The 27,756-nt window shown below is 43.9% G+C and overlaps 1 protein-coding gene across 4 annotated transcripts; it reads left to right on the top strand.

Moving 5' to 3' along the window:
• Positions 1-226: 226 nt before the first annotated feature.
• ASB15 (ankyrin repeat and SOCS box containing 15) lies at positions 227-24,388 on the top strand. Of its 4 annotated transcripts, XR_014172540.1 has the most exons (11): positions 580-708; positions 3,526-3,669; positions 4,229-4,281; positions 4,909-5,040; positions 6,048-6,206; positions 7,930-8,175; positions 11,091-11,262; positions 13,736-14,306; positions 15,958-16,111; positions 17,888-18,178; positions 24,188-24,388. XR_014172540.1 is itself a non-coding variant. In XM_081928852.1 (10 exons), exons 2-10 carry the CDS (start codon positions 3,548-3,550, stop codon positions 18,058-18,060), a joined length of 1,782 nt encoding a protein of 593 aa, XP_081784978.1. In that variant the 5' UTR covers positions 227-577; positions 3,526-3,547; the 3' UTR covers positions 18,061-18,474. The 4 variants fall into 4 exon arrangements, 3 of the variants coding, with proteins under 3 accessions (XP_081784978.1, XP_081784979.1, XP_081784977.1); XM_081928852.1 differs by lacking the exons at positions 580-708; positions 24,188-24,388 and adding an exon at positions 227-577 and having other exon boundaries at positions 17,888-18,474; XM_081928851.1 differs by lacking the exon at positions 24,188-24,388 and having other exon boundaries at positions 17,888-18,474.
• The last annotated feature ends 3,368 nt before the right edge of the window (positions 24,389-27,756 follow it).

The raw sequence follows: 27,756 nt of genomic DNA, 5'->3' as shown, positions 1-27,756 counted from the left end.
CTTGACCCATGTTTTTGGCAGAAAGTCAAGATAGCTAGACTCACTGCCTTCCTGTTCAGAATGGAAGCAGTACTTCTAGTAACGAACAGATGCTGAGAGGGGAAATGAAATAAACAGATAACAGTAGCTGTCACCATTATGAACTGGTGAGCTTCGTTTGGGCATCTTGCCAAGCAGTGCTGCCAGTAGAATCGATGCATTTTCTGTATGCCTCATAGGCATATGTTAAGATGCTTTCAGATCAAAAGTATACCAGCTCATGGTTGAGGCTATCATAGTTCAGTTCCCTCAAATTCACTGGACCCCTGTCCATAGCAGAGCTTTTAGAATCTGATATCTAGGTGCGACCCTTGACTACACTTAATGGGAATGTTAATGATCACTTTCATTGGGATTACAATGCTAATGTAAGATGACAGCTCATTTGTTTTCTTAAAGTGGTCTGGCTGAGCCAATCAGGTTGCAGATAATCTTATTATACCAGTCAGCCCTCGGATTACTTTTGATGAGCTTTAGGAGCTATCATGTGTCATACTTTCCTGCAGGCTGCAGACCGCTTGTGTTTCAGCTGGATAAGGTCAGATCTTAATTTAACTACCAACTGTGTACTTAATTTTAGAAACGCCACATGACCTAGCCATTTGCAAGGCCTATACTTGCATGCTTGAAATTCAGGGCCCAATGAAACAATGGCAAGATTTTGAAAAGGTGAGAAGCTCCCTTTGTCTATAGATTGTCAATTAACCTTATAGCGGTATCTTAAAACTCGGAATAAATCCAAATATAGGTTGCGATTAATTATCTTGCTTTGAATAATCCGAGCCAGCATGCTTATTGTCCTCTTCTTCAGTTTTGGGGAGGAAAGCTAAGGGCACTTAGATTGTTTATGTGTTAATCAACTCCAATTTACAGTTTTTATCCACATAATATTAAACACCTGTCCAGTGTGCTTAATATTAATAAAACCATGGTTGCTAGGGATGTTTGTGAGCATCAAAAATCATTATGGAAAAACACTACTCTTGGAGAACAAAAATATTTAAATATCTTAAAAACTACTGACTTTGAAGTGCTTAGCTTTTAGCTGAATCATAACTTGAGAATGCACAAGGGAATTATGCTGCCTATTTCTTTATTTAAAAAGCTTGAAACAAAACAGCAGGTTTTCTATCCGTTTTCTGTGAGTAGGGCTATCGGTGTGGGTTGCCCTAAGGCACTTTGTACCACTTTGTAAACTGCTTTCCAAACTTTCTGATGGAAAGCAATATATAAATACTTCGAATAAATAAATAAAAATATGGACATGACATAGTGTTGATAGCCAATTATATTCTGGTGACGTGATTCAGTGGGAGCCAAAGAAGCTAGGGGATGGTCAGAAGAGATGATTCATCTGAATATTCTCCTTCCCCCATTCTCTGTATGAAAATTCATATCTGTATATGGAAAAATACACAGTTTGAGTATGACAGAGGAGACACAAAGCAGAATCTGGGCTCTGCAAGCATCTTAGGGTGCTGGCTATCTCCCTGAAGATCTGGTGTGTAATCAGTGAGCTTTGTCTGTCTGTTGGAATGTTTCAGCTGTGCTTTCAACCTGTATATTTGTAAATAAATGCAAATGTTACAAAGCACCAATAAGCTTCCATTGACTTCCTTCCAAAGGAAACTGCCAGTGCTATGCCACTGGAACTTTATTAATTTCTTAGAAGGCAGAACTTTAAAAATATGCTTTAATTTATGAACTGTTAACACAATGACCGCTCCCCGCTTAAAACGGGGGGCACCCTTTGCGTGGACGCGTGCAGCCCCTAGACCTGGAGCGGCTCCAACAGCATAGGCTAGGCTATGCCATCCCTCAGGTGGGATACCTGGAGGTCTCCGCCTACCTCAGTCAGTTGTCCAATCCCACCTGGGGGAAAGGGTTGCCAAGGAGACCAGGCCAGGTGGGGGAGGGATTACCTGCCCACACAAAGGAGGGAGGATTTTACCTGGGAATTCTCACTTGGCTCCAGAGCTTCTCCCACCCTACCCACCCTCAGTCAATGTCTTATGTTGCAGGTTAATTTTCCTCACATGTTTTGCAAGTTAATTTTCTTCACAGGTATGCGGGCGCTGCTACGTTAAGGTCGCTGTTAAAGGGCCGGAAAGGAATTTCCCTGCATTGGCAGGTTTCGCCTTTCCCGTAGCAAAACGTCACAACTTTGGCAGTATCAGGCCTTGGGCGGAATCCTTTTGTCCATCTTCCTCTTTGCGGCGGCGATACCAGGGTTCCCCGTTAAAGGGGTTTCTGAAGGGAGGCTTTGACCGTACGCCGGAAGGTCGTCATTGCTCTCCCCTGCGGCGGCGGCGTTACGGGGGCGGCTATCTCTGCTTGAACTTATGTTCTCCAGAGCCGGCCCATCCCCCCCACACACACTGGATAACCCTGATGCTCCCTAGGTCCCCGGCTGGGGACTGGGGAGGGAGAACGCCCAATGCCTGAGCCAAGGTCTACCCACATTTGAAATTTAATAAAGTTGTGGCCAATTTAATCCCATAGCACGTTGTCTTGAGTCGTTATTCCACATGACGGGGGGACCGCGCAGGATCTGGGGACTCCGCCTGTCCACGCAATCCATTATGATACCAATTCAGATCATTTGACCAGTATATCACCAAAAAGATAAAATTGAATATAACATTAACATAACACCGTCTTCCACCCTGCTGTGTTTCCTTGAATGTCTAGCACTTTGTCGCAGGTGAGCTTAACCTAATGTGTCTAATTCATGGGATTTTTGAATGTGATCTCTTTTCTCATTGCTTATTTTAACAGGTCATTCTATAATTGCCTGTGGGTGGAGGGAGGATCTCTCAATTGTTTTCTCTCTCTTTTATATATTGAATAAAGCAATACAAGATTTCAGCAAAATCATCAGTCTGTGTGTCTATTCTGTGCTTACATCTGTCATGCTAGCCTTTTGTAGCCAAAAGTGTGGTGTCAAGTTATTAGCAGTTTTTCAGTTTGGGGCCACCACCTAGCAAACAGCCACCAATAAGAAAGCCATCAAGTCCTTTTACAATAAATTGTGATGTTTTTCCACATATGGAGTTAGAAGAGCTAGCTTAGAATCTCACATACGTAATCACTTTAGAATAAAGGACCGAGAAAATTATCAATTCATATTTTGTGCAAATCTTGAACATGAATGCTGAACAGGGAAGCTTTGTGTCTTGCTAGAGAGCCACAGTTGATCAGTTTGGTTACATAAAATCATTCATTTGGGTGGCCATATGAGTGTTAGTTAAATGTGGAGGTACATTCTAGTGATGACTGGAAAGTGAAGCCTAAGAGCACTTTGGCATAGGAGCTAGTCATTCTTTAACTTTGTTTTTCCCCTACTACTGTGTAGAGTTATGACACTATATTTTCTTATATACCTCTGCTTAACCATTAACCCCACTGTACTTAAACAATTAGAGTGCTTTTCAGCACAAGTCATGCAAGATATGACCTCTCGTTTATTTTGTGGCTTGAGAACAGCTCATAAACCCTAGCCAAGAAGATGGAAGGAAATGAGGGCACTGATGAAGATCATCTCACTGGCTATGCTGTTCAGTTTAGCATCCAGGAGTCCCTTGAAAGTGCAAGGAGCCAGCAAACTTCTTCCCCTGATCATGAAGCGAGGTATGTCAGCAATCTTTCAGCCCAGGTCTGAATGTCTGGCGCCTGAATGTCAATATTTCACCCCCATATCTCTCCTAATTGGTTTGAACCTCTGACCGTTGGGTTACAATCTCTAGTTATTCTGGAAGAGTAAGCTGTAGGATCCTATGGAGTTGTTTATAATTTAAATTTATGGCCTGTTTTCAATGGTTTGACATGGATACTAATAAACCTAAAAGAATATGCAGTCTATTGAAGAGTGATAGCATTCAGTCAGTTCTTACAAAGGCAATCCTTATTTGGCCCAACCAAAACCAACTGCATCTGGCAGCTCTTACAACACTTTTGAAATATGGGAGGATTAGGAAACATGCTGAGCCCAAGAGCTGAGAAATTAGCAACTCCTTTGCATGCTTCTGTCCTTTTGTGTTGCTCAACATAGATGTACCTCTAACCAGAACCACAGGTACAATGATTTAGGCTGGAGAAGTAGCAGATATATGCAATGAGATAGCAGCAAACACTCCCAAAGCTTGAGATATTATTTATACCTTGTCTCTCCTATCATTTTTTCCACTAGGTTTCTACCAGTCAGTGATCAAAACAGAAAGCTTGTAGCTGCTATAAGAGAAGGTACAAGTACTAAACGACATCACTGTTAAGATGGTTGTATTACCATCAGTTATTGTTGTGAATGGTGGTGCAGTTGGGTAAGTGTAGACTCAGAACTTAATAGTCTAATGGGAGGGAGCTCCTTCAATGGTTATATGTATTACTTCAAACTGTGGTAAAGCTATGCTGCATCTGGGCACTGTTATGTACTGAAGTTCTCACCCTGGGCCAGCAGGGGTTATACTGTAGATAGTTCAGGTCCACATTTGCAAATAAGGGATTGAAAGTGACGTTCAGTGATTGGATAGTTACAGAAAGTGGTTACAGTTGCATTGTAGTGGAGCTCTATATAAGCAGGCTGGCTGAACCCTTCAGTTCAGTTCTGTTCTGGCCTGTGAATAAACAAGAGCTGTTTGAAGAATTGCTGTGTCGTCTGATATGTTCACCCACAACTTAACAGACACCCTCCTACTCTACTGAGTGGGGCTGTAGACTTCTACCCCAAAAGAGCATCACTGTATTTTTTGCCAATTAATCCTGACTAAATTATTTAGCTTAAAGATGTTCTGGTTTTGAAAGATGACCGTTGCTCTTCATGGAGTTAGCCTTTGGGTTTATTTCACGCTGGATTATTATTTTTCTTTTGAGGTCGAGTATCTGAGCTTCAAGACTATGTGAAATACAAATATGCTTTGGATGAGGCTGATGAGAGAGGTTGGTTTCCTTTACATGAAGCTGCTGCTCAGCCGATTCAGCAGATACTTGAAGTAATCTTGGATGGTAAGTTGGCACAGGTTAGCAGAGATGGAAAATATTGTTGTGGAGGTGAAATAGATGTGTGTGTAATTAACAAAAAGTATTGACTGTGTGCCTAGATTCAAAACATGGGGTTTTGCACACTCTCCAGCAGGAGAGAGCTCCCAGCAGTGTTTAAAACACTCTAAGAGTTAACCAGCAGCGTAGTGTGGTTGTTAAACCCTTTTGCATATCCCATTTCGTCTGCCTTAAAATGTTTGCCGCCTCTTTCTATGCCTCTAGCAATGAACAGACCACACACTTTTAAATAAGTTTAAGAGGCTTTCCTTACTAAATTCAAAGGTCTGGTTCATGCATTATTCCATGCAGCATCAGGGAGAACACAGGTAGATGCTGTATTTATGATGTTCTATTATGTTCTATCATGTTGTTGTTGTTGCTTGTAAGCCACTTTGGGATTCATTTGAATGAATGGAAATAAGTCAAATCAAATTTTCTATTACTCTATTTCGCAAAGTTGCCTATGGGAAGCTCACAAGCAGGATTTATGCTCTCTAGCTCCCTTCCCTTCATGTAGCATTTTGCTACTCAGGCAAGATCTTATCCAGAAGCTGTACAGAAGAGCCTGCTTGGATTAAGATGAAAGCATGTATTAAATACATGCATGTTCTCATAAGACACAAATTAATAAGCAAGCTACAGTGGTACCTCGGGTTACATATGCTTCAGGTTACATACGCTTCAGGTTACAGACTCCGCTAATCCAGAAATAGTACTCGGGTTAAGAACTTTGCTTCAGGATGAGAACAAAAATCGTGCTCCGGCAGCGTGGCAGCAGCAGGAGGCCCCATTAGCTAAAGTGGTGCTTCAGGTTAAGAACAGTTTCAGGTTAAGAACGGACCTCCGGAACGAATTAAGTACTTAACCCGAGGTACCACTGTATTGTTTAATTTTTAAAATATTTGTGCATTTTTACAAATGTGGCATTGATACAGGTGTTTGCTTGTTTTTTTAAAAAAAATTAAATCTAGCGTCTTATAAAGCAATGTGGGAATATAAAACATGCGATGGAGAGACACCGTTGACGTTGGCAGCCAAATCTCGCCATGTAGGAAATGTCAGGACACTGTTGGAAAAGGGGGTCTGGCCCAATACCACTAACCGGAAAGGAGAGACTCCTCTTCTGATTGGTAATTGCTTCATTAATGGCTTGCAGTGTTTGGGCTTGCTGCTAGTTCATGTAGAATCAAAGGCTGGTCACCCTGGAAACTGGACATGCAGCTAGAGAATGCCCTCCCCCCCCCCCCAGCTTAATGACATAGCTGTCAAGTGTCCCTTATTTGAAGGGACAGTCCCTTATTCCAGCGCCATGTCCCACTGCTGTCCCTTATTGATGGATGTCCCTTAAATGTCCCTTAAATGATGTCCCTTAAATTTCAAAGAAGCAGCTCCTCTCCCTCCCTCCCTGCCAGCCAGGGAGGAGGGAGGCTCCAACTGTGTTGCTTGGCTGTGTTGCTCACCCAATAAGAAGTCTAAGAACGACTGGGGGGTGGAGCTTGCATGCCTTGTGTGTGTGGCTAGTTAATGCAAGCTGAGGGGGTTTTTGAATGCTGGACGCCATTTTGTTGCACGTGCTGCTGCAAACCTTGCTAGGCCGGGGAGCCATCTTAAGTTGAGGCTGCATAGGCCTTGTGGTGCATGTGATTCGGATTCTATTCAGTTGAACCTCTGGTTACAAAGTTGGTTGGACAGTGTTCTCGAAGCTACCCAGCATGAGTTTGACCAGACTGCAGGAGGACAGGAAGACTGGAGTGCCTGGGACAGGTGAGGCTGCAGGTCCCTTATTTTGGCTGCTGGTCCCTTATTTTCAAGGCTGCTGGTCCCTTATTTTCAAATCTATAAGTTGACAGCTATGTTAATGAACACATTTTATGCCACACAATATGAACACTAAAACCAATTACAATAAACACTACCAATAAAAACCTAAAAAACAAACAAACCATCTGTACAGGAAAAAAAGACAGGTCTTGCCCCTCTGGAAGAGGCCACAAGTACTTTAAACCCTTCAAATTAACATCAAAATGCCCAGGTAAGAAGCAGCAGAAAGCTTCTGTTTCTAAGGATGTACATTCCTGCCCCGTATCCCATATCCTGTCTCAGAAGTGGTACAGAAAGAAAGAGGAAGCCCTACTCTGCCAATATAAATTTTGAATATATTTTATGAAGGGATTGGGGGAAGGGTAAGAGGGTCACGAGGGAACTTTTGCAAATATGGATGAATGGTGTGCATGCTTTTTGGAACTGTTGCATGTGCATATGTATCGTTGGCCATAAAGTTTATTTTTTTTTTGTTGCTCTGCTGTAGCCATCATTGGAATACTGCTCCCAAGAGGTTGGTTGGGATCAGATTTTGCCCCTTGACCAAAAGTGATTTCCTGCCTCTGCTATACTCACCTACGTTAGAATAAGTCTCATTGAACTTAGTAGGGTTGCGAGGAGTGCAGAATAAGGACAATACAGTGGTGCTCCGCAAGACGAATGCCTCGCAAGACGGAAAACTCGCTAGACGAAAGGGTTTTCCGTTTTGGAGGTGCTTCGCAAAACGAATTTCCTATGGGCTTGCTTCGCAAGACCAAAATGTCTTGCGAGTTCCTGCGGTTTTTTCCCCTCCCCCCCTTTTTCCCAAGCCGCTAAGCCGCTGATCAGCTGATCAGCTAAGCCGCTTAACAGCTGATCCGCTAAGCCCGCTAAGCCACTAATAGTGCTAATCCGCTAAGCCGCTAATGGACTTGCTTCGCAAGATGAAAAAACCGCAAGACGAAGAGACTCGCGGAACAGATTCTTTTCGTCTTGCGAGGCACCACTGTATCTAAATTGTTTCATCTCTTCTTTCTGTCTGTTTCAATTAAGCAACAAAACAGGGCTCGTATGAAATGGCTTCCATTCTGATTGAATTCAATTGCACCGTCAATCAGCCGTGTGTAAAACGTTGGTCGGCAATGCACGAAGCGGCGAAACAGGGTCGCAATGACATCATTGCTCTGCTGCTGAAGAACGGTGGCAACGTGCACCTAAGAGATGGATTTGGAGTAACTCCTTTAGGTGTAGCTGCTGAATACGGCCACTGTGATGTGCTGGAGCATCTCATTCATAAAGGTGGGTTTGTACTTCAACAGGTAGCAGTTTATGCTGCAGCAAGGCCCTCGTGTTTCCGAGCGCAACTCATAGTGTAGGTGCTGACCTTTAAAAGCCTAAATGGCCTTGGCCCTGTATACCTGAAGGAGTGTCTCCACCCCCATTCTTCACTGAGATCCAGCTCCCAGGGCCTTCTGGCGGTTCCCTCACTGCGAGAATTGAAGCTACGGGGAACCAGGCAGAGGGCCTTCTCGGCAGTGGCGCCTGCCCTGTGGAACGCCCTCCCATCAGATGTCAAGGTGATTAGTAACTTTATAACCTTTAGAAGACATGTGAAGGCAGCCCTTTATAGGGATGTAATGTTTTATTATGTTTTTATTATGTTTATATATGTTGGAAGCTTCCGAGAATTGCTGGGGCAACTGAGTCAGATGGGTGGGGTACTATTGTTATCATCATCATCATCATCATCATCATCTCCTTCAAGGCCTTTAGGGGCTCCTTTCAGGCCACATCTGTCCAGGAAACAGAAACCTAGGATGGTATCTATGTCATGATTAACTTGCATTCATTGATTTCAATGGGTCTGGCTTGGGCTGCCCCTGGTATCACTATACCTCAAATGAACCCTAATAGAAGAAGATTCCTGCTGGATTGGGCCAGCAGTCCATCTAGTTCAGCATCTTGTTCTCACAGTGGCCAACCACATGCCCATGGGAAGTCCACAAGCAGAACCTAGCCAGGATCTCTGAGGGCGTAGCCCGAATCTATTCAAGTCCACTTCTGTGCTTAGCCAGCCTAAACTCCATTTAGGAACATAGGTAGCTGCCTTAGATGAGTCAAACTGTCATTCTAAGTATAGGTAAAGGGACCCCTGACCATTAGGTCCAGTCGTGGCCGACTCTGGAGTTGTGGCGCTCATCTCGCTTTATTGGCCAAGGGAGCCAGCGTACAGCTTCCGGGTCATGTGGCCAGCATGACTAAGCAGCTTCTGGCGAACCAGAGCAGCGCACGAAAACGCCGTTTACCTTCCCACTGGAGTGGTACCTATTTATCTACTTGCACTTTTGACATGCTTTCGAACTGCTAGGTTGGCAGGAGCAGAGACCAATCAATGGGAGCTCAACCCGTCGCGGGGATTCGAACCGCTGACTTTCTGATCGGCAAGTCCTAGGCTCTGTGGTTTAACCCACAGCGCCACCCATGTCCCTGTCATTCTATTTAGCCAGAAAAAAAAGTAGTTTGGTGTAATGATATAGAGTGTTGGTCAGACTGGGAAGACCTGGGTTCAGTTATTGGCTCAGCCTTGAACATCTTTGTCGTTGGGCATGCCACTGAATTTCCCTCACAGGGTTATGTCTGAGTTTATAATGGTATAATCTATCTATCTATGCATTTCTTCAAGTAAGAGCAGTATACAAAAAGAATTGGAAAAACCCAACTGTAGAAATCTCCTCTTTGTACCACGCTAACTGTTCATAAAATGCCGAGGAGAGAGAAAAGTAATAGTGCTTTGACAATTTGCGACACTGAGATTAAGATGTGGCATTGCACAGGTGTTTAAATATTGTGCTGTATAAGGAAGTACAAGGTCACATAGGCACAAAACCTCATTTCTTTGGTTTTGCTCTCTATACCCGAATCCTCATTATAGTCAGGAGCAGTGGACTCTTTCAAGTATTTTGTACTGAAGCACTGTCCCCAACCAACTGTTCCGCAATTAATTTCGATTTGTAGCCTTTCTCATCTGAAAAGACTCCTTGGGGTATTTTAAAAGCAAGCAAGATATAAAATATATATCGTCTTCCTCTGCTCTCGACCTTTAGCTCAGCCCCTAAAGTACACCTCAAATTAAAGCTGATTACATTGCTTCTGGTAAAGTTTTAGGACAGGTCCCGCCAACCCCCAAGCCTATAAAAAGCTCATCATGCCTGTCATGGACCAGTATGCTGTAGTGGTTAGAATGATGGACTAGGACCTGGGAGACTAGGATTCAAATCTTCTCAGAGCCGTGAAGCTCACTGGGTGACCTTGACCATATGACTGTCTCAGCTTACTTCCTTCTCAACATTGTTGTAAGGATAATATGAGGAGGGTGGGAACCTTGCATGCTACTATGAACTCTCTGTAGGAAAGGTGGTATGTAAATAAAAATGTAATTTAAAAATGTAATTTTAATGCAGATCATAGGCCAAAATGAAATAACCCAAACATCGTTGATGAACCATTTCCTATTCTCTAAAACCTAGTAGCATGACAGTTTCTGCCTTGATTAAATATGACATACTATTCTTTTTGCAACTGTCTGGTTTTAACCTGGGCTGGCTTGCATGTTTTCCTTTTTGATTCCCACTGTTGTTGAGTTTAAATTCAATTTCAGTCCTAATAATTGCTGTAATTGTAAATCATCTAGGCACATGTAGTGAAACAGGAAACTAGAAGACACAAATGAGCAATTGCCAAGTTTGATGTGACAATTCTATCACAGAGCACCTTGATAACGAAGATTTATTTTTGTTTATGGTTGATTTTTGTGCCTGCAACAGAGAATCACAAGAATATTTTTATCTCCCTGGCACACCACAGAGGCATTTAAGATTTTAGCTTATATAAAATTGGAAGAGTTGCAGTCATTCCATTCCAAGTATACCGATAACAATTGCAAATAAATCAGTCTCTGAGATGTATGGGTCAGCATAGAAGTGGTGGTCAAATTCTGCAAAAAAAAAAAAAATGTGCTCACCCTTAAAACGCAAGTGATTGTCACTTAAAGAAGAACATATCTCTTTAAGCTCTTCAAATGTTCTGTTCTACTCTGAGGCCATTTTGGAATTCAGAAAATAATAAACAGGAGAAGAAATTACTGCCCTTTTTAATGCGAGTATTTACTTAATATTGGTTTTGAATTAAATGGTTGGTTTGTCTTCCTCCGCTAGGTGGCGATGTTTATGCTACAGCTGATGATGGCTCATCGATATTGTTTGAAGCAGCTGGAGGTGGCAATCCAGACTGCATAACTTTGCTGTTGGAATATGGGGGAGACGGTAATTTGCCTAATAAGGCAGGGCAGCTCCCTATACACAGAGCAGCGTACGAGGGGCATTATTTGTGAGTATTCTTCCATTCGCTCTCCTGGCTCACATATATTTGTGTGGAAAAGAATAGAAATGTTTTCGTTTTGGATTTTAGTTGTACAGTACTTTGGTACGTATGTGCCACTATGTGACACCATAGCAATATAATATAAGCCAAAGAAGGTGCCAGGGTCCTGCCCAAATGAGCTTAAAGTCTGTGGCTGCAACCCTATGCACATTTACCCAGGAAATAAGCCCAAGTGAACAGGGGACTTCTATTTTAAGAAAACTATTCTAAGTAAAGGGACGCGGGTGGCGCTGTGGGTTAAACCACAGAGCCTAGGACATGCTGATCAGAAGGTCAGCGGTTCGAATCCCCACGACGGGGTGAGCTCCCGTTGTTTGGTCCCTGTTCCTGCCAACCTAGCAGTTCGAAAACACGTCAAAAGTGCAAGTAGATAAATAGGTACCACTCCGGCGGGGAGGTAAACGGCGTTTCCATGTGCTGCTCTGGTTCGCCAGAAGCGGCTTAGTCATGCTGGCCACATGACCCGGAAGCTGTACGCCAGCTCCCTCGGCCAATAAAGCAAGATGAGCGCCACAACCCCAGAGTCATCTGTGACTGAACCTAATGGTCTGGGGTCCCTTTACCTTATTCTAAGTAAACATGCATAGAAAGACTTTCTTCAGCTGGAGCTCACCGGAGCTCAGTTCTGGCACCTCTCAGGTGGGCACCATTGCCATTCTAAGAGAAGAAGGGAGACAGTCATGGTGGGTTCCTGCACATCTTTTCTATATAAAAAAATAGCTCTGCATAGAACTCACTGAAAATCACTTGCTTTTCTTTAATAAGATGTGTTTCCTGGCCTAGCTCAGGTTGGTTACAGTGTACTCCTATTGCACTTTATTCCCACTGCTTTGCAAAATAGGCTTAGACTGAAAGACACTGTGCTAACTTTCTTAAGGCTGCAAGTTACAGGTAGATACAGTACATAACAAGACGTGAACTTGGTGTGCCTCAGGGCTTTTGAGAATTATTGTGCTCTCCTTACAAATTTACACACACACCCTTAAAAAAACCATATCTGCTAGAGGAGCCTTGGTCACAAGCTGCCCAACCTTGCTTACCCTCCAACATTTCTCCAATGAAAATAGGGACATCCTAAGGAAAACCTGGATATTCTGGGATCAAATCAGAAATCGAGACGGCTTCTGTAAATCCAGGACTGTCCCTGGAAAATAGGGACACTTGGACGGTCTGACCTTGTACTAATAAAGCATATAGAAATCCACAGTGCTGTTGGAAAGGTGTGGGCACAACTACCTCCAGTCACAGATGATCTGCACTACCACATCAGTCATACATTGGTATTGTTATCTACACAGAGTTTCCAAATGCAGGAAAGGCCTCTTCTCAGACCGGAGCACTTTTTCAGTACAACAACAGTGAACCTCTGCCGTAGTGAAGATTATGTAGGCTAGACACCCATTTCATAGATCAGGGGGTCAGCAAACTTCTTCAGCAGGGGGCCGGTCCACTGTCCCTCAGACTTTGTGGTGGGCCGGACTATATTTGGGGGAGGGGGGAATGAATGAATCCCTATGCCCCACAAATAACCCAGAGATGCATTTTAAATAAAAGGACACATTCTACTCAGGTAAATTCATGCTGATTCCTGGACCGTCCGCTGGCCGGATTTAGAAGGCGACTTAGCCGAATCTGGCCCCTGGGCCTTAGTTTGCCTACCCATGTCATAGATTAAGTGGAAACCAACAATTTGTGTGTGTGTGGTAGACCACTGGGTCCATCCAGTCTTGTTCTGTTTGCTCCAGGTAGCAGCAGAAGTCCAACCCTCAGGTAAATGTGTTTTCCTACCTTGAGACCTTTTCAAGTGGAAATGCTAGAACTGAACTTTACGACCTCAGTGAGCTACAGGTCCTCCCATAAAGAGTCAAGTGATAAGCTGTAAGTATACAGTGGTGCCCCGCAAGACGAATGCCTCGCAAGACGAAAAACCCGCTAGGCGAAAGGGTTTTCCGTTTTTCGATGCGCTTTGCAAGACGAATTTCCCTATGGGCTTGCTTCGCAAGACGAAAACATCTTGCAAGTCTTGCGATTTTTTTCGCTCCCCCCTTTTTCTAAGCCGCTAAACCGCTAATAGCCTTTTAGACGCTAAGCCTTTAATAGCCGCTAAGCCGCTAATAGCGCTAATTCGCTAAGCCGCTAATAGGGTTGCTTCGCAAGATGAAAAAACCGCTAGACGAAGAGACTCGCGGAATGGATTATTTTCGTCTTGCAAGGCACCACTGTAATTATAACTTTAACACAGTGGACTTTAGTTCTCAGAACATACTATAAAGCCCACAACTGAAAAAGTAGCAAAATAATAGTGTGCACAACACCTTGTTCCAGCAGTGAAACAAGGGTTGCTTTCCTGATGGCAGAAAAAGTGTGGCAGCCTGTTGTGTTTTTCAGATTCCCCGTTAAGTTCATTTTCTCCCCTTAGGGCCCTGAAATTCCTCATTTCTGTGACATCCCAAACTGCAATCCGGAAAAGCGGGCAGAGTCCCATGCACTCGGCGGCAGATGGACAAAATCCACAGTGCCTGGAACTCCTCATTGAAAATGGTTTTGATGTCAACGCCACCCTGGCAGAGCACATTTCTAAAAGTTATGATGACGAAAGGAAAACGGCGCTTTACTTTGCCGTTTCCAACAACGACATTCTGTCCACCGAAGTATTACTGCAAGCTGGCGCAGACCCAAATAAAGACCCTCTCAACTGCCTCCTCGTGGCCGTGAGAGCTGGCAACCACGAAATCGTCAGGTTGCTTCTTTCTTACGGAGCAAACGTCAACTGCTACTTTAACCTTGTGAATGACACCCATTTCCCCAGCGCTATTCAGTACGCCTTGAATGATGAAGTAATGCTAAGGCTGCTGCTGAATCATGGATACCTTGTGGATCTGTGTTTTGACTGCATGCATGGGGACATCTTTGGAAATTCTTTCGTATGGTCAACTCCGGAGGAAGAGGTGTTACCAGGATGGACATCTTGTGTCATTAAAGATAATCCAGTAAGCACCTTCCAGGATTTTCCATTCTGCTCTGTACTACTCTTAATTGAAGAGACGCGGGTGGCACTGTGGTGTAACCACAGAGCCTAGGACTTGCCGATCAGTTGCCGATCAGGAGGTCGGCGGTTCAAATCCCCGCGATGGGGTGAGCTCCCATTGCTCGGTCCCTGCTCCTGCCAACCTAGCAGTTCGAAAGCATGTCAAAGTGCAAGTAGATAAATAGGTACCGCTCCGGCGGCAAGGTAAACGGCATTTCCATGCGCTGCTCTGGTTTGCCAGAAGCAGCTTAGTCATGCTGGCCACATGACCCGGAAGCTGTACGCCGACTCCCTCAGCCATTAAAGCGAAATGAGTGCTGCAACCCCAGAGTCAGTCACGACTAGACCTAATGGTCAGGGGTCCCTTTACCTTTACCTTACTCTTAATTAACATTTTAAATCTAGGGTTTTATATTGGCTACTGTTATAGTTAAGATTGTAAGCATTTCACTATTACTAGAGTGCCTGCTTCCAATGGATAATGGAGCAAAGGGGATAGATTTTTATGAATAATCACCCCTTCCTCTATTTTTAGCCATGATAACAAAGTCCAAGTATAGAGTGAGGCTGATGCTGCTAGCTAAGGGCTATTGTAGGAAGAAAACGTTGGCACATGTTTTGTGTTCTTTCCTCAGCTGATAAGGATGCTTAGGGATGCGTACATAACACGGGCCCATTGGTCTAGCTTTTTAAAATCACTTAGGCCAGAGTACGTAAATCCAAGCCAGCTGATTTAGTGACGCTGACTTCATAGGAACCTGATCTTATCACCCATTGGTAAAAGGAATACTCCATGAACAAATGATATACATTCAATAGGCGCATGGTGCTAGGAAGAACTTTTGCTGGAACATCACCAATATTATGTGCAATGCTATGTGGGCAACAAAGCTGTCCCAGACACAAGATAGCTCAAATGTAAAATAATATTAAGGTGGTATCAGTGGAAGCTGGAAGTGACCAGCTAGGTGCAAAGAGGTCTGTCCTGTGTTTGGCTGACCTTATATTAGTTCCTAGATTAACGGAAATATATATGAACAAGTGATAGATTTGTTTACCTCTGCCATCTTTTCTTGTCATAAGAAATCAACATTACTACAACAGTGCTGTGCAGCTAAAGGAAATCTTATTAATCTTGTTAATCAGTATGAAAGGCAATACTAGTTTAACAGCTTTGTGGATTGGGTTGCTCACAGGGCAAACACAAACATATGTCAAATAATGTATCTGTTTTCATTTCAGAATGTAGCATCCCAATATCTCTCAAAGACACGCAGAATAGTAGAAGTTAAAGATGGCATTTTTATCTTTTAAGAATTCTCTGTGTATCTGAAGAAGTGTGCGTGCACACAGAAGCTCATACCCAGAACAAACTTAGTTGGCATTTAAGGTGCTACTGGATATTTTATTTATTTATTTTGACTGCTTCAGACCAACACGGCTACCTACCTGAATCTAGAATTCTCTTCAGTCTCTTAAAGCAAAGTGCCGTAGTTCTTGGATTATTGCATTGTATTTTATCATGATATATTTGTGAATTCTGCACAGTTTTATTGCAAGGACATATACCTTGGGAGATTTAAAAAAATAACACTGGATATATTTCGTTTCAGTTCTGTGACTTTATCACCGTACCTTGGATGAAACATTTAGTAGGACCCATCGTTCGTATTTTGATAGATTACATGGATTATGTTCCCCTTTGCACAAAGCTTAAGTTTGTCCTGGAGACCCAGAAAGAATGGGCAGAGATCCAGCAGATATTAGGTAAATGTGCAGTCCTGGCTTGGAAATATGCATGTTGTTGAATTCTGTAAATAATAGCTGGACCACATTTTTCGCAGATCCAAAAGTGTGCATCTCGGGCACTTGAATACGTTCTGTCAATAGCCCCATTTATTTCCGAGGGATTATATATCCCCTGATTTTAAGCATTTTTACTTAGAATAAAGAGGATTTACTTCCATATAAATGTGTTAAGAATCAGGAGAATAGTGGAGGGAAGTCTAGTAATACTCTGCCCAGCAAAAAAAGATAAGAACTCAGATGGAGGGATGAGTCTTGGGATGTGTGGGATTGTCAGAGTGGATGTAGCAAGGGAGAGAGCTTGCTTTGTAACCCCTGATGTGGAAAAGAAAAGAAATATTATGGGTTGCATTCAGCATAGTGCTAAGGTACGCATTCCATCAGTGCAGGGGTTTCTCCTTCCACAACGGAATGATCTCCACCTGCAGTTTCCCTAAAACCTTGAGCAGATTTGAGACAGGGCGCATGAGGGGGATGAGTGGGGTGGAAATCCCAGTGCACTAGTGGTAATCCATATGTGAATGTGGTTTAATTTGAATATGGCCCTTTAGAAACTCTATTGGTAAAGGCAGTGAGCCGCGAGAAAAGCTTGCTTTCTTCCTAGTGGTGCAGCGATAAAGCTGCTGGCATATCTGCAAAGCTAAGCAGGGTCCGGTATGGTTTCAGATCGGATGGGAGACTGCGTGTTGATATATACCTGCATTGCAGAGGGTTGAACTAGGTGACAAACCCCCCTTTCCGGCTCTATGCTTCACCTGACCTGCATAATCATGAGTTTTTATAGTATCATGCATGAATGGGCAAGGTATTAAAGAGTCGCTAAGACATATGCCCTAAGCCCTAATGCCACAGCAGCACATAATGTATTCTAAGAAATGGGTATTAGTGGCAAAAACAGCAGTATTTATTAATTTTATTTATTTAGAGAATTTGCACCCCATTCTTTAGCCAAAAAAGGGCTCCCACAGTGGCTTACATTACAATCAGTTAAAACAAGACAGTCCCTGCCTGCATTGCTCATCATCTTAAAGAAAAACAACACACAAGGGGAAAGGGACAGGGAGGGCAGAGGAAAAACATGTTGTTGTTGTTGTTTAGTCGTTTAGTGGTGTCCGACTCTTGGTGACCCCACGGACCAGAGTATGCCAGGCACTCTGTCTTTCACTGCCTCCCGCAGTTTGGTCAGACTTATGTTTGTAGCTTCGAGAACACTGTCCAACCATCTTGTCCTCTGTCGTCCCCTTTTCCTTGTGCCCTCAATCTTTCCCAGCATCAGGGTCTTTTCCAGGGAGTCTTCTTATGAGGTGGCCAAAGTATTGGAGCCTCAGCTTCACGATCTGTCCTTCCAGTGAGCACTCAGGGCTGATTTCCTTCAGAATGGATAGGTCTGATCTTCTTGCAGTCCATGGGTCTCTCAAGAGTCTCCTCCAGCACCATAATTCAAAAGCATCAATTCTTCAGCGATCAGCCTTCTTTATGGTCCAGCTCTCACTTCCATACATCACTACTGGGAAAACCATGGCTTTAACTATAAGGACCTTTAAAGGAAAAACATACTGAACATATTGTTAAATAGACGTATTTTTTAGGTTGTGCTGGCATCGTATTTGCTATGTGCTATGCTAGTTGTTTGTAGTGTGAACTGATCACCCTCCCCTTGCCTCCTAGATAGTCACTAAGTTCATGGGACATATTTTCCATTGCATTTCCCTCTTTTGTTTCATTTCCGTCTTCCAGAGAATCCTCGCCCGCTAAAGCATTTGTGCCGCCTGAAAATACGTAAATGTATGGGATTGGAGGGGACACAGAAGCCGCGGTCCATGAACAGGCTTCCCGTTCCGCCAGTTCTTAAAGCCTATATCCTCTACAAAGAGTATGATCTTTATGGAAGGGACCTACATTTGCCGTAATTTGCAGAATCCAGACATTAACACATTTACTTGGAAGTTAAATTTGGAGTAACCATAAGGATGCCAGAACGGTGAACTGTGGCTTTGGATCCAGAAGCTTTCTTGCATGTTGTGTGAGGCAAGTGAAACTAAATTCAGATACGTTCTTCAAAAACATGAACGTGTTAACCCCTTATAGCACTGTGTGAACTCTTGCACAAACTCCACAAACTTAGTTTCACTCGTGGTTCCTTGGCACCAACATTCCTTCCCTTCCCCTCCCCCACGAAGCCATATAAATTTGTTCTCTTCCTGTGATACAAATAACTGCCTCTCTCAATACATATTGCAATTAAATTCTGTATATTTTCACATATCCATCCTACAATGCAGTTATATTTTATTTCCTTTTTTAAAAATAAAAATTGAACCTGATCTTCGGACTCCACTCCAGCTCTAAGCATTAATACATCTAACACTTGGTACCCAAACCAGAAATAAAACACAAAAGAAAACACCAATATTTGGGCATGATCTGTTCCCATGATTCTTGGGTCTAGGAGGATACTGGAAGTCTCCCTTCTTACGATCTTCACATGGAATCCCTTTAGACCTAGCTTTGCCACTTCTTTATCCGCCTGTGAACACCTCACTATAAAATGTTCAATTCTTAAACAAGGCAATTACAGCATCCAAAGGAAAAAGGGAGCAACATGGCATTTAATATAGAAAACTAAATAGCGATCAAACTATTTGACTAATAACAGTTCACTATTTTTATGCGAATGCACAATGATTCGCTATTGACGGGCGAGATGCAAATAATTTGCTGTTAAATGTCACTTGAATCCTTTATCAAAAAAGATCCAAGGCAGCTTATAAGAAAAAAGGGTATACAAAATGCAGGATACGATGCAAGAAAAACAGCAAGTTATCCATATAATACAAAAGCTGATCACCCCATAAAAATTGACAGAACTGGCCCTGGTACAAAAACCAACAACTGGGAATTAATAAAGCAGCCCATTTCAATCTAGATGTTGGATATATCTGAAGTATCCGTGTTGAGGCATACAAAGCATGCCTGATGTGTTTTATTTTAGTCCCCTCCAATTTGTATGTGCTTAAATTATCCCTGTTGACAGCGCCAGTAGCAACCTAGCTGAATGATACGCCTATGAGACATGTGGCCGTAATCTCTTGCTGACTTGTGCCTATTTTGGAGGAAGAGAGACATGGTATGGCTATGGTACAAGACCACAGTACTAGGCTCCCAAGGTTGTTGGAGGCAAACACTGAATTATTTGTGTGTTGCGGGGACGGGGTAAACTTAAGGGAAACTGAGAGTGTCAAATGAGAAGTTAGAAGAGATGAAGGACAGGCATACAATACTACATAGATCCATGGCTAGAATAAGTGAAAGCATACCCTCCAACATTTCTCCAATGAAAATAGGGACATCCTATTCAACAACAACAACAGCAACAATAATTTTATTATTTCTGCACTGTGCATCTGACTGGATTGTCCCAGCCACTCTGGGCGGCTTTCAGCATACATAAAAACATAATAAAGTTATACAGGGCTGCCTTCAGATGTTTTCTAAAGGTTGTATAGTTACTTATATCCTTGGCTCAGGGTGTCGCATAACTCCATATCCTCCCAACATTTCTCCAATGAAAATAAGGACGTCCTCAGGAAAACAGGGGTGGGTAGCACTGTGGTCTAAACCACAGAGCCTAGGTCTTGCTGATCAGAAGGTCGGCAGGTCAAATCCCCATGTCGGGGTGAGCTCCCGTTGTTCGGTCCCTGCTCCTGCCAACCTAGCAGTTCGAAAGGACGTCAAAGTGCAAGTAAATAAATAGGCACCGCTCTGGTGGGAAGGTAAACGGCTTTTCTGTGGTTCGCCAGAAGTGGCTTAGTCATGCTGGCCACATGACCCGGAAGCTGTCTGCGGACAAACGTCGGCTCCCTTGGCCAGTAAAGCGAGATGAGCGCCACAACCCCAGAGTCATCCGCGACTGGACCTAATGGTCAGGGGTACCTTTACCTTTACCTTTAAGGAAAACAGGGACATTCTAGGATCAAATCAGAAACCGGGCCAGCTTCTGTAAATCCGGGACTGTCCCTGGAAAGTAAGGTAAAGGTAAAGGGACCCCTGACCATTAGGTCCAGTCGGGGCCGACTCTGGGGTTGCGGCTCTCATCTCGCTTTATAGGGACACTTAAAAGGTCTGATTGTTTTTACTTTATGCAAAGCCTCCTTTCTAACTAAGGATCTGCCATGCTGCTTTTGGCCATCTCCTTCAGTTGCCAAAACTGCAAAGGAAGGGAGTCCCCGCAGACTCTCAGAATCAGCCTCTCTTAGTGCACAACTGTGTTTCTGGGGTTGTGAGCGAAAGATTGCACCGCTAAGTGCCTTGGCATGGAAAGTTATATAATTACAGCATCCTACTTCCACACCCAAAAGTTACATTACAGAAATGAGTAATTAGTGTTTGCCAGGAAAATAGGTCAGTAGGAGGGGGCTGTGTGAATGTGAACAACAATACACATTCAAGTCAAGTGAGAATTATTTGGGCATTTCTTCTTTAAATAACACCCTAGCATGTTCTTAGGGTGGGAATTTTGGTAGCACGCAGAAGTATTGAGCAATAAAACCACCCACTAGGCTTCTTCTGCTGTGCATTATCAGGCAAGAGCCTTTAAAATGAATTGTGATTTCACAGTAAGAGAGTCGTGATACAGAGATAGAGGATGTAGCCTATCAGATATTGTTGGGCTCCTGCCCTCATCACTGCTGTCCATTGGCCACGCTAGTTGGGGCTGATGGGTATGGGAATTCAACAACATAAGACCCATCTCTGCTTTAATAGATTACTCCCATCATGTGCATTTTAGAGCATTATACGTAAAACCATGTAAAATATCAGAAAGTGTTCTAGGGCAAAAATAAATAGATGGATAAAATCTCAGTGGCCAGAAAGGCGATAGTTTAAAAATGTTAAATCAATCTGCAGATAGTACAGTGGTACCTCAGGTTACATACACTTCAGGTTACAGACTCCATTAACCTAGAAATAGTGCTTCAGGTTAAGAACTTTGCTTCAGGATAAGAACAGAAATCGTGCTCTGGCGGCACGGCGGCAGCAGGAGGCCCCATTAGCTAAAGTGGTGCTTCAGGTTAAGAACAGTTTCAGGTTAAGAACGGACCTCCGGAACGAATTAAGTACTTAACCTGAGGTACCACTGTACTATACACTTCTTTGCATAAAGTTTTTATATCGTGTGCCTATTTAAATACTGTCTTTTAAAAATTAACATTTTAATTTGTTCTAATTACAAGGTGGATTCAAAATTAAGCATGGTGACAAAATAGTGCCTGGCCAAAAAAGCAATAATAAAGTTATGCTGGTAAAGATAGGTTCACTGGCATAAAATATCACTGCACTCAACAAAGCCACACCTTTTTTTTTAAAAAAAGAATACAGTAAAGTGTATTTTAAGGTGATCTACAGCTGTAGAGATAATTGATATTGTTCTGTTATTTTCAAAACGTTGAATTTTATGCAATCCAAGATAAGTTGAAAGGAACAAAAAATAAAGGAGGGCAATGATTTGAAAACAACATCATGTAGATGCCCTATAAAAACTGAGTGAGCAAAGCGAACTGAGTTTAGGGAGAAAGACCATATAGTGAGAGTGTTTGATCAAGGCATTTTGATACCTGAGGCAGAGAATCCAAATTGTGACCCTCTTCCGTGAGGGTAAATATATACAGTGGGTACCTTGGTTCTCAAACTTAATCTGCTCCGAGAGTCCGTTCGACTCCCGAAACTGTTCAGAAACCAAGGTGCAGCTTCCAATTGGCTGCAGAAGCTTCCTGCAGCCACGGAAGTTGTGTCACACGTTCAGCTTCTGACGTTCGCAAATCCAGAACACTAACTTGCGAGTTTGCGGCATTCGGGAGCTGATTGGTTCAGTAGCCAAGCCATTCGAGTACCAAGGTACCACTGTACATGAAAATACAGTGGTACCTCGGGTTACAGACGCCTCAGGTTACAGACTCTGCTAACCCAGAAATAGTACCTCGGGTTAAGAACTTTGCTTCAGGATGAGAACAGAAATCATGCGGTGGTGGTGCAGCGGCAGTGGGAGGCCCCCTTAGCTAAAGCGGCACCTCAGGTTAAGAAGTTTCAGGTTAAGAACGGACCTCCAGAACAAATTAAGTTATTAACCCAAGGTACCACTGTATACATAACACTGAATAAACCAATTTGCTGCCCTGTCATGGTATTTTGTCATCTGGTGCTTGAATTAGCCCATGTCAAATGGTGGGCTTGCCCTAGCTTGAACTTTGCATCTAGTGCTAGACACTTTGAAGAGGCAAAGTCCGCATGGGAAATATTTCAATCTTGTCTTACTGTAGAATCACAGAATTGTAGAGTTGGGAGGGTCATCTAGTCCAACAGACAGGAATCTCAACTATAGCATCCATGACAGATGGCCATCCAATCTCTGCCTTAAAAACCTCCAAGGAAGGAGAACCCACAACCTACTGAGGGAGACTCTTCCACTGTCAAACAGTTTCTGCCTTGCTCTATCGCTCACTGATAGAATGAAAAAGAACACGATTTCCACCTTGACTTCATGTTTACAATACCATGAGGGCAGATAACCTGAACAACAGAGCCATTTGGCAAAAACACTCAGCTGAAAAGTTATTCCTTCACATGCCTTCAGCAATATGTTTTGCCTGGCGTTGCTGCCCTGATACCACTGTTAAATGTAGGGGATGACTCATCGTTCTCAAGGACAATACAGTATGCCCAGTTTTCAAATGGTCTCATCTGTCTGTCCACCGCTTAGATGTCTGAAAGTCTCGACCTCTCTCACCCTTTTCAGCCTTTCCCCCCCATTAAAGAAACAGCTTTGTAACACAGGTTTACATGCAGCAACGTTAGGGAGGCTTCGTTTCCCAAAAACGGATCGCTGTAGTACCTGCGTGATAACACACAAGGTGTTTGCATAGCTGCACAAGTCTAGCTGACACAAGTTGAATGTGAGAGGCACGTGGAACCTTTCACCTCATGGCACTATTTGTCACTGCAGTGTCTTATCTGGGGGCTCAAGTACCAGCACACAACTGTTAGGGCTTCAGGGATTGCGTGTCGAGACCCCGCAGCCATCCCCTCATTGGAAATAACTCACACAAGGACACAGATATTAGGTTTATGTTATTGGGCAAATTTTGGCCACAACTTTATTGAATTACAGAATGTGAGCGGTATTGGCTTAGGCATTGATTCGACCTGACATTATCTGACTCCTGCCCATTGTGCAGGAAGTCCAGTAAGGGTAAGCCACCGGTAGGGGGAGCCCTGTCGATGCGAACCAACTCAAGCTCCCCCTGGTGTTCCCATCGGGGTTGTGTCAAGGCCTTAGCCCCCCAGCCAGGCTTTGGATTAGATCAACACCCCCAGATTCCTTTAAGGGAATACCCTTAAGCATGAAGGGGCAGGTGATGGCCACACCTCCCCTCCTCCACACAAGGTCAAACAATGCCTAACCGCAACCCTAACAAAGTTGTGACAATTGCTACGAGGTAGGCGAAAACCAAGTAGCCAGTGCCAATTTGCCAAGTGGAAAAATTCCTACCAGGCCCCTCGGACAACCAAGACGACCAACCGAAGTCCCTAGCAAGGCCATTGCCTAACCTGCAAAATAGGGAGGGAGGGCGGGTGATTGAGGAAGCGAGCCAAGAGGAAGTCCTCTTGGCTCGCTCCTCCATTTAAACGGCCCCAGCCACGCCCCCCCCAGCCAACGGGTTGGCTGGCCAGGCTCTGACATGGCCGGGATCCCCCAGGCAACGGGGGACAAAGTCCCCCACCCCTGGTGGGGAGTGGGTGGCCACACGGTCCACCGCAACTCCTCCCCACTGGGAAGTGGAGCAGATTTGTGGGATGTGAGATACAGTCTTGGGGATTTGCAGGAAAAAATGAAGGATGAGCAAGGTGTGCTGGGAGAAGCAGAAAGCTGTGTCCCTTTGCATACTTTCCAACATTCCTCAGATGAAAATAGGGACATTTCTCAGTCCCCCGTAACTGACCTTCCTTGACCCTCTCCGTTTTTGCCCCTCTCCTCCGCAGAGCATTTCCTATCAGAAGAAGTGCAAGTGTCACTACCCTTCACCAATGAGACAGGACAGTTAAGTCCAGTCAAAGGGAACTCTGGGGTTGTGGCGCTCACCTCGCTTTCAGGCCGAGGGAGCCGGCGTTTGTCCACAGGCAGCTTTCCGGGTCATGTGGCCAGCATGACTAAACTGCTTCTAGAGCAATGGGACACTGTGACAGAAACCAGAGCGCATGGTCCAGGGTCTGAGTTTAATGGTAAAAGAAATGAACATAGACAAGGGTGTGTAGCTGTCAGGGCTTCAGGAATTCTACTCCTTCCCATTGGCAGTAAGAAGCAGAGAAACAAGATAAGTCCTTTTTAATGAGTTTATTCATTCATAACAGAGAGAGACAAAAGAACACTGTCTACCCTAATCATGGCGTTGCTCCAAACTGGGCTCCTCCTCCTTCCTTCCTAGCAGCAGCATCTGCCCTTACGGTGACTACTCATGGTCAAATGTCTGATTCCGTTGTTCCTGCGCTCTTAACGAACGCCGAGTTCTGGGAGAGGGGGGATCAGAAAGACTCTCCAGTGGCAGCGCATCAACTGGCTGGACCGCCATAGTTCCCCTCCTCTTCTAACACTTCCCAACTCTTCTGTTCGCCTATCTATGAGCTTTGACTTCCCTCAAACCCCTGCTGTAAAGCAACGCTGCGTTCCTCTTCTCCTGCAGTGTCAGGAGATGGGGTGGTGATCTTCACCATTCCTCCTCCTCTTTCTCATGCTCTTGAGTCCAATCCTTGACAGTAGCGCTCTGATCAACTAAATCCAGGCATTCTGAAGGTGGAAAACACAAGCAGCTGCTCCAGAAATCTATCCCGCTGCATTGATATAATCGGTGAAATTAAATGGCAAGTGTGAGATCACCTACAAGAGTGGAATTTTGTGTTTGCGCGAAGCTAGGGCTGTGTTCTGGGACTTCTACAGAGTTCCTGGGGTAAGGAAATGCACAATGCCCTGCTCCTTTCCGCATCCAGAGGCAGACAGTGACTCCTTATGTGTCAGGGAACTGACATCAGAGTGAGAGGCGGAGGCAGGGCTCCAGAGCGATGCCGGAGAGGGGACCAGCAGGGGGGAAGGAATTCAGCGCGACACCAGTAGAGAAGGGAGGGAGATGGAGGAATTGGAGACTGGTCTCCAAGACCCTGCATCAGAGACTAGTGGAGAGAGTGCTGGCACACCCCTGCCTTCCCCTTACTTGCGCAGAAGAGTTCCGCGCAGGGAAAATAGGAGGAGACTTGGGGTCAAACAGCTCTTATGCTGGAAAAGGTTCAAGAAACGCCCACTGACAGATTCTGCAAGCGACTGACCGGCCACGGAGTATGGGCTGTCAGCCAAGGCATGGTGAACCAGGCAATCGGACACAACTAGCAGGCAACGTATGCACAAGTAACCCCTTACAACCATTACATTATGTTTATATTAGGTCTGCCCAATCCAGAAGCTTCAAGGCAGAATGCAATATATTTTAATATATTAAGAATATATGTGTGCTACCCTGGCAACTCACCTCTAGGATTGTAGTATCTCTTGAGATGCTCAACAGAATTCATTTGAAAAGATACTGCGTACAAAGTAATTTTCTTGATTTATAGTGCATAGCTTTTCTCAGGTACCATACCAAAGAGAAATGTTTTTACTTGAGGAACTGTATTGAGAATCCATGCTAACTAGCTTTTCCAGCCTAAAACCTGCCATTTCAAAAACACCATCTGTGAAAGACATAGTGTCAATGAGTGTCATTTCCTAAACCTTTGGCTTAGCCAACATGGTTGTCTTCAGATCTTGAATCTCAACTCCCAGCAACCCCTGTTGGCAGGACTGATAGGAAATGTAGTCCAGCAACTTCTGGTTGGTCTCTCTCTCTCTCTCTCTCTCTCTCTCTCTCTCTCTCTCTCACACACACACACACACACACACACACACACATGGTGAATTATTTTGATAATAGAACATGGTGTCAATACTTAACAGTTGCTAACACAAAGTAGCTGAAAGTTGCAAAACGGTAGATGACATGACAAATCTATTTACAGTGGTACCTCGGGTTACATACGCTTCAGGTTACATATGCTTCAGGTTACAGACTCCACTAACCCAGAAATAGTACCTCGGGTTAAGAACTTTGCTTCAGGATGAGAACAGAAATTGTGCTCTGGCGGCGCGGTGGCAGCAGGAAGCCCCATTAGCTAAAGTGGTGCTTCAGGGTAAGAATAGTTTCAGGTTAAGAACGGACCTCCGGAACGAATTAAGTACTTAACCCAAGGTACCACTGTACTTTCACATGCATCTATTCACAGTCCAGTTCCATTTCTGCATTAGGGAGTAACCAAACCCCAGCTTCCAATCAGCAGGGCTTTACAAAGCAGTGGTGCTACTGCCAATTCTTGCTGCCCTGCTATACATGGAGATGACACAGCAATTTGGTCTGGATTGGCCTTGATGCTGCTGTAGGATCAAATGGATCCCGGGTTGACTCAGCCCATGCCCACCATGAAACATGGTCTTTTGCTCTGGCAGCACTTCCACCTGACCACATGTTTAATAGGTGGAATAGGAAGTTCTGCACCTGCAGATTGAAGCCACAATTCATTAATGTGGGCCTGCAGGAGAATGGCTTAGCTGGTGGAGACACATTCACCCAACACACAGACACCTACCTCTACCAATCTGTGATTTATTTATTTGTTGGTCCTCTCAAAATACATATTTAAATACTCATTTAAATGTGTTCTTCCTCTCAAAATATGTATTTAATGATGCTTTGGTATGCATAAATGGCTGAAAACCACCTCAGAACATCAAGACAATGTGGACAGGTAGATATTAGTTCAAGAGGAACGGATCGGATTATTTTGAATAGGAATTCACAAAGACCAAGTTCCTCAAACATCCCTACAAAATGGCCTATGTAATTATGGCACTTTTTGCTCTCTGGGATATTGGGGGGGACGACATCAAAATCTGAGACTAATAGGGTTTTGGTTTCGCCCTCATACCTTGAGAAATCCTTGGGATAATAAAGCTACTATTATAGCTAGGTTCAAGGTTTTGTTTTGTTTTTAATTGCAAGGGTTTCATTTTTGTCCTCCTTATCTAATTATTTAAAACATGAAGAACATAAGCTGAGCAGCACAGTCCACAATCTTAGGAATGTGTATCCTGGCTTTGTTACATTCCTGGAGATAACAAATCTCCAGCCCGACAAAGTTACAGCTCCTTCTCCTGCCAACCTCCCTCCTAAAAACCATGAAAATAAGGGGTGCTTTTCTGAACAGCTGTGAAAATATTTTGTGCCCCTTTGGAAGGACACTAATCCTACAGAAGTCAAATGTTCTTTATTCATCCACTCTCTGTTGTGGAGTCAACACAAGGTCCATGCAAGCGTCCCTGTTTTTCCCCTACCATCCTCCTGGCCACAAAGTATGTCGATGAATATACATTTCCCTTGTATCATGCTACGCTAAATATGGTCATGGTCAGTATGTCAATAATCCCTGTGTTTAAGAGACGTCCAGACACTGGTGTTGGGACATTCCTTCTG

Source organism: Podarcis melisellensis (assembly GCF_964234715.1).
Source record: "Podarcis melisellensis genome assembly, chromosome: 10".
Lineage (NCBI taxonomy): Eukaryota > Metazoa > Chordata > Lepidosauria > Squamata > Lacertidae > Podarcis > Podarcis melisellensis.
This window is presented reverse-complemented; position numbering and strand designations above follow the sequence as displayed.

What these genes read in the sequence shown, in the direction of transcription:
- ASB15 (XM_081928852.1), top strand. Translation starts at nt 3,548, where the DNA reads ATGGAAGGAAATGAGGGCACTGATGAAGATCATCTCACTGGCTATGCT. An exon ending in TGTAGCTGCTATAAGAGAAG is followed by an intron (nt 4,282 to 4,908) that starts GTACAAGTACTA and finishes TTTTCTTTTGAG; the next exon opens with GTCGAGTATCTGAGCTTCAA. An exon ending in GCGTACGAGGGGCATTATTT is followed by an intron (nt 11,263 to 13,735) that starts GTGAGTATTCTT and finishes TTCTCCCCTTAG; the next exon opens with GGCCCTGAAATTCCTCATTT.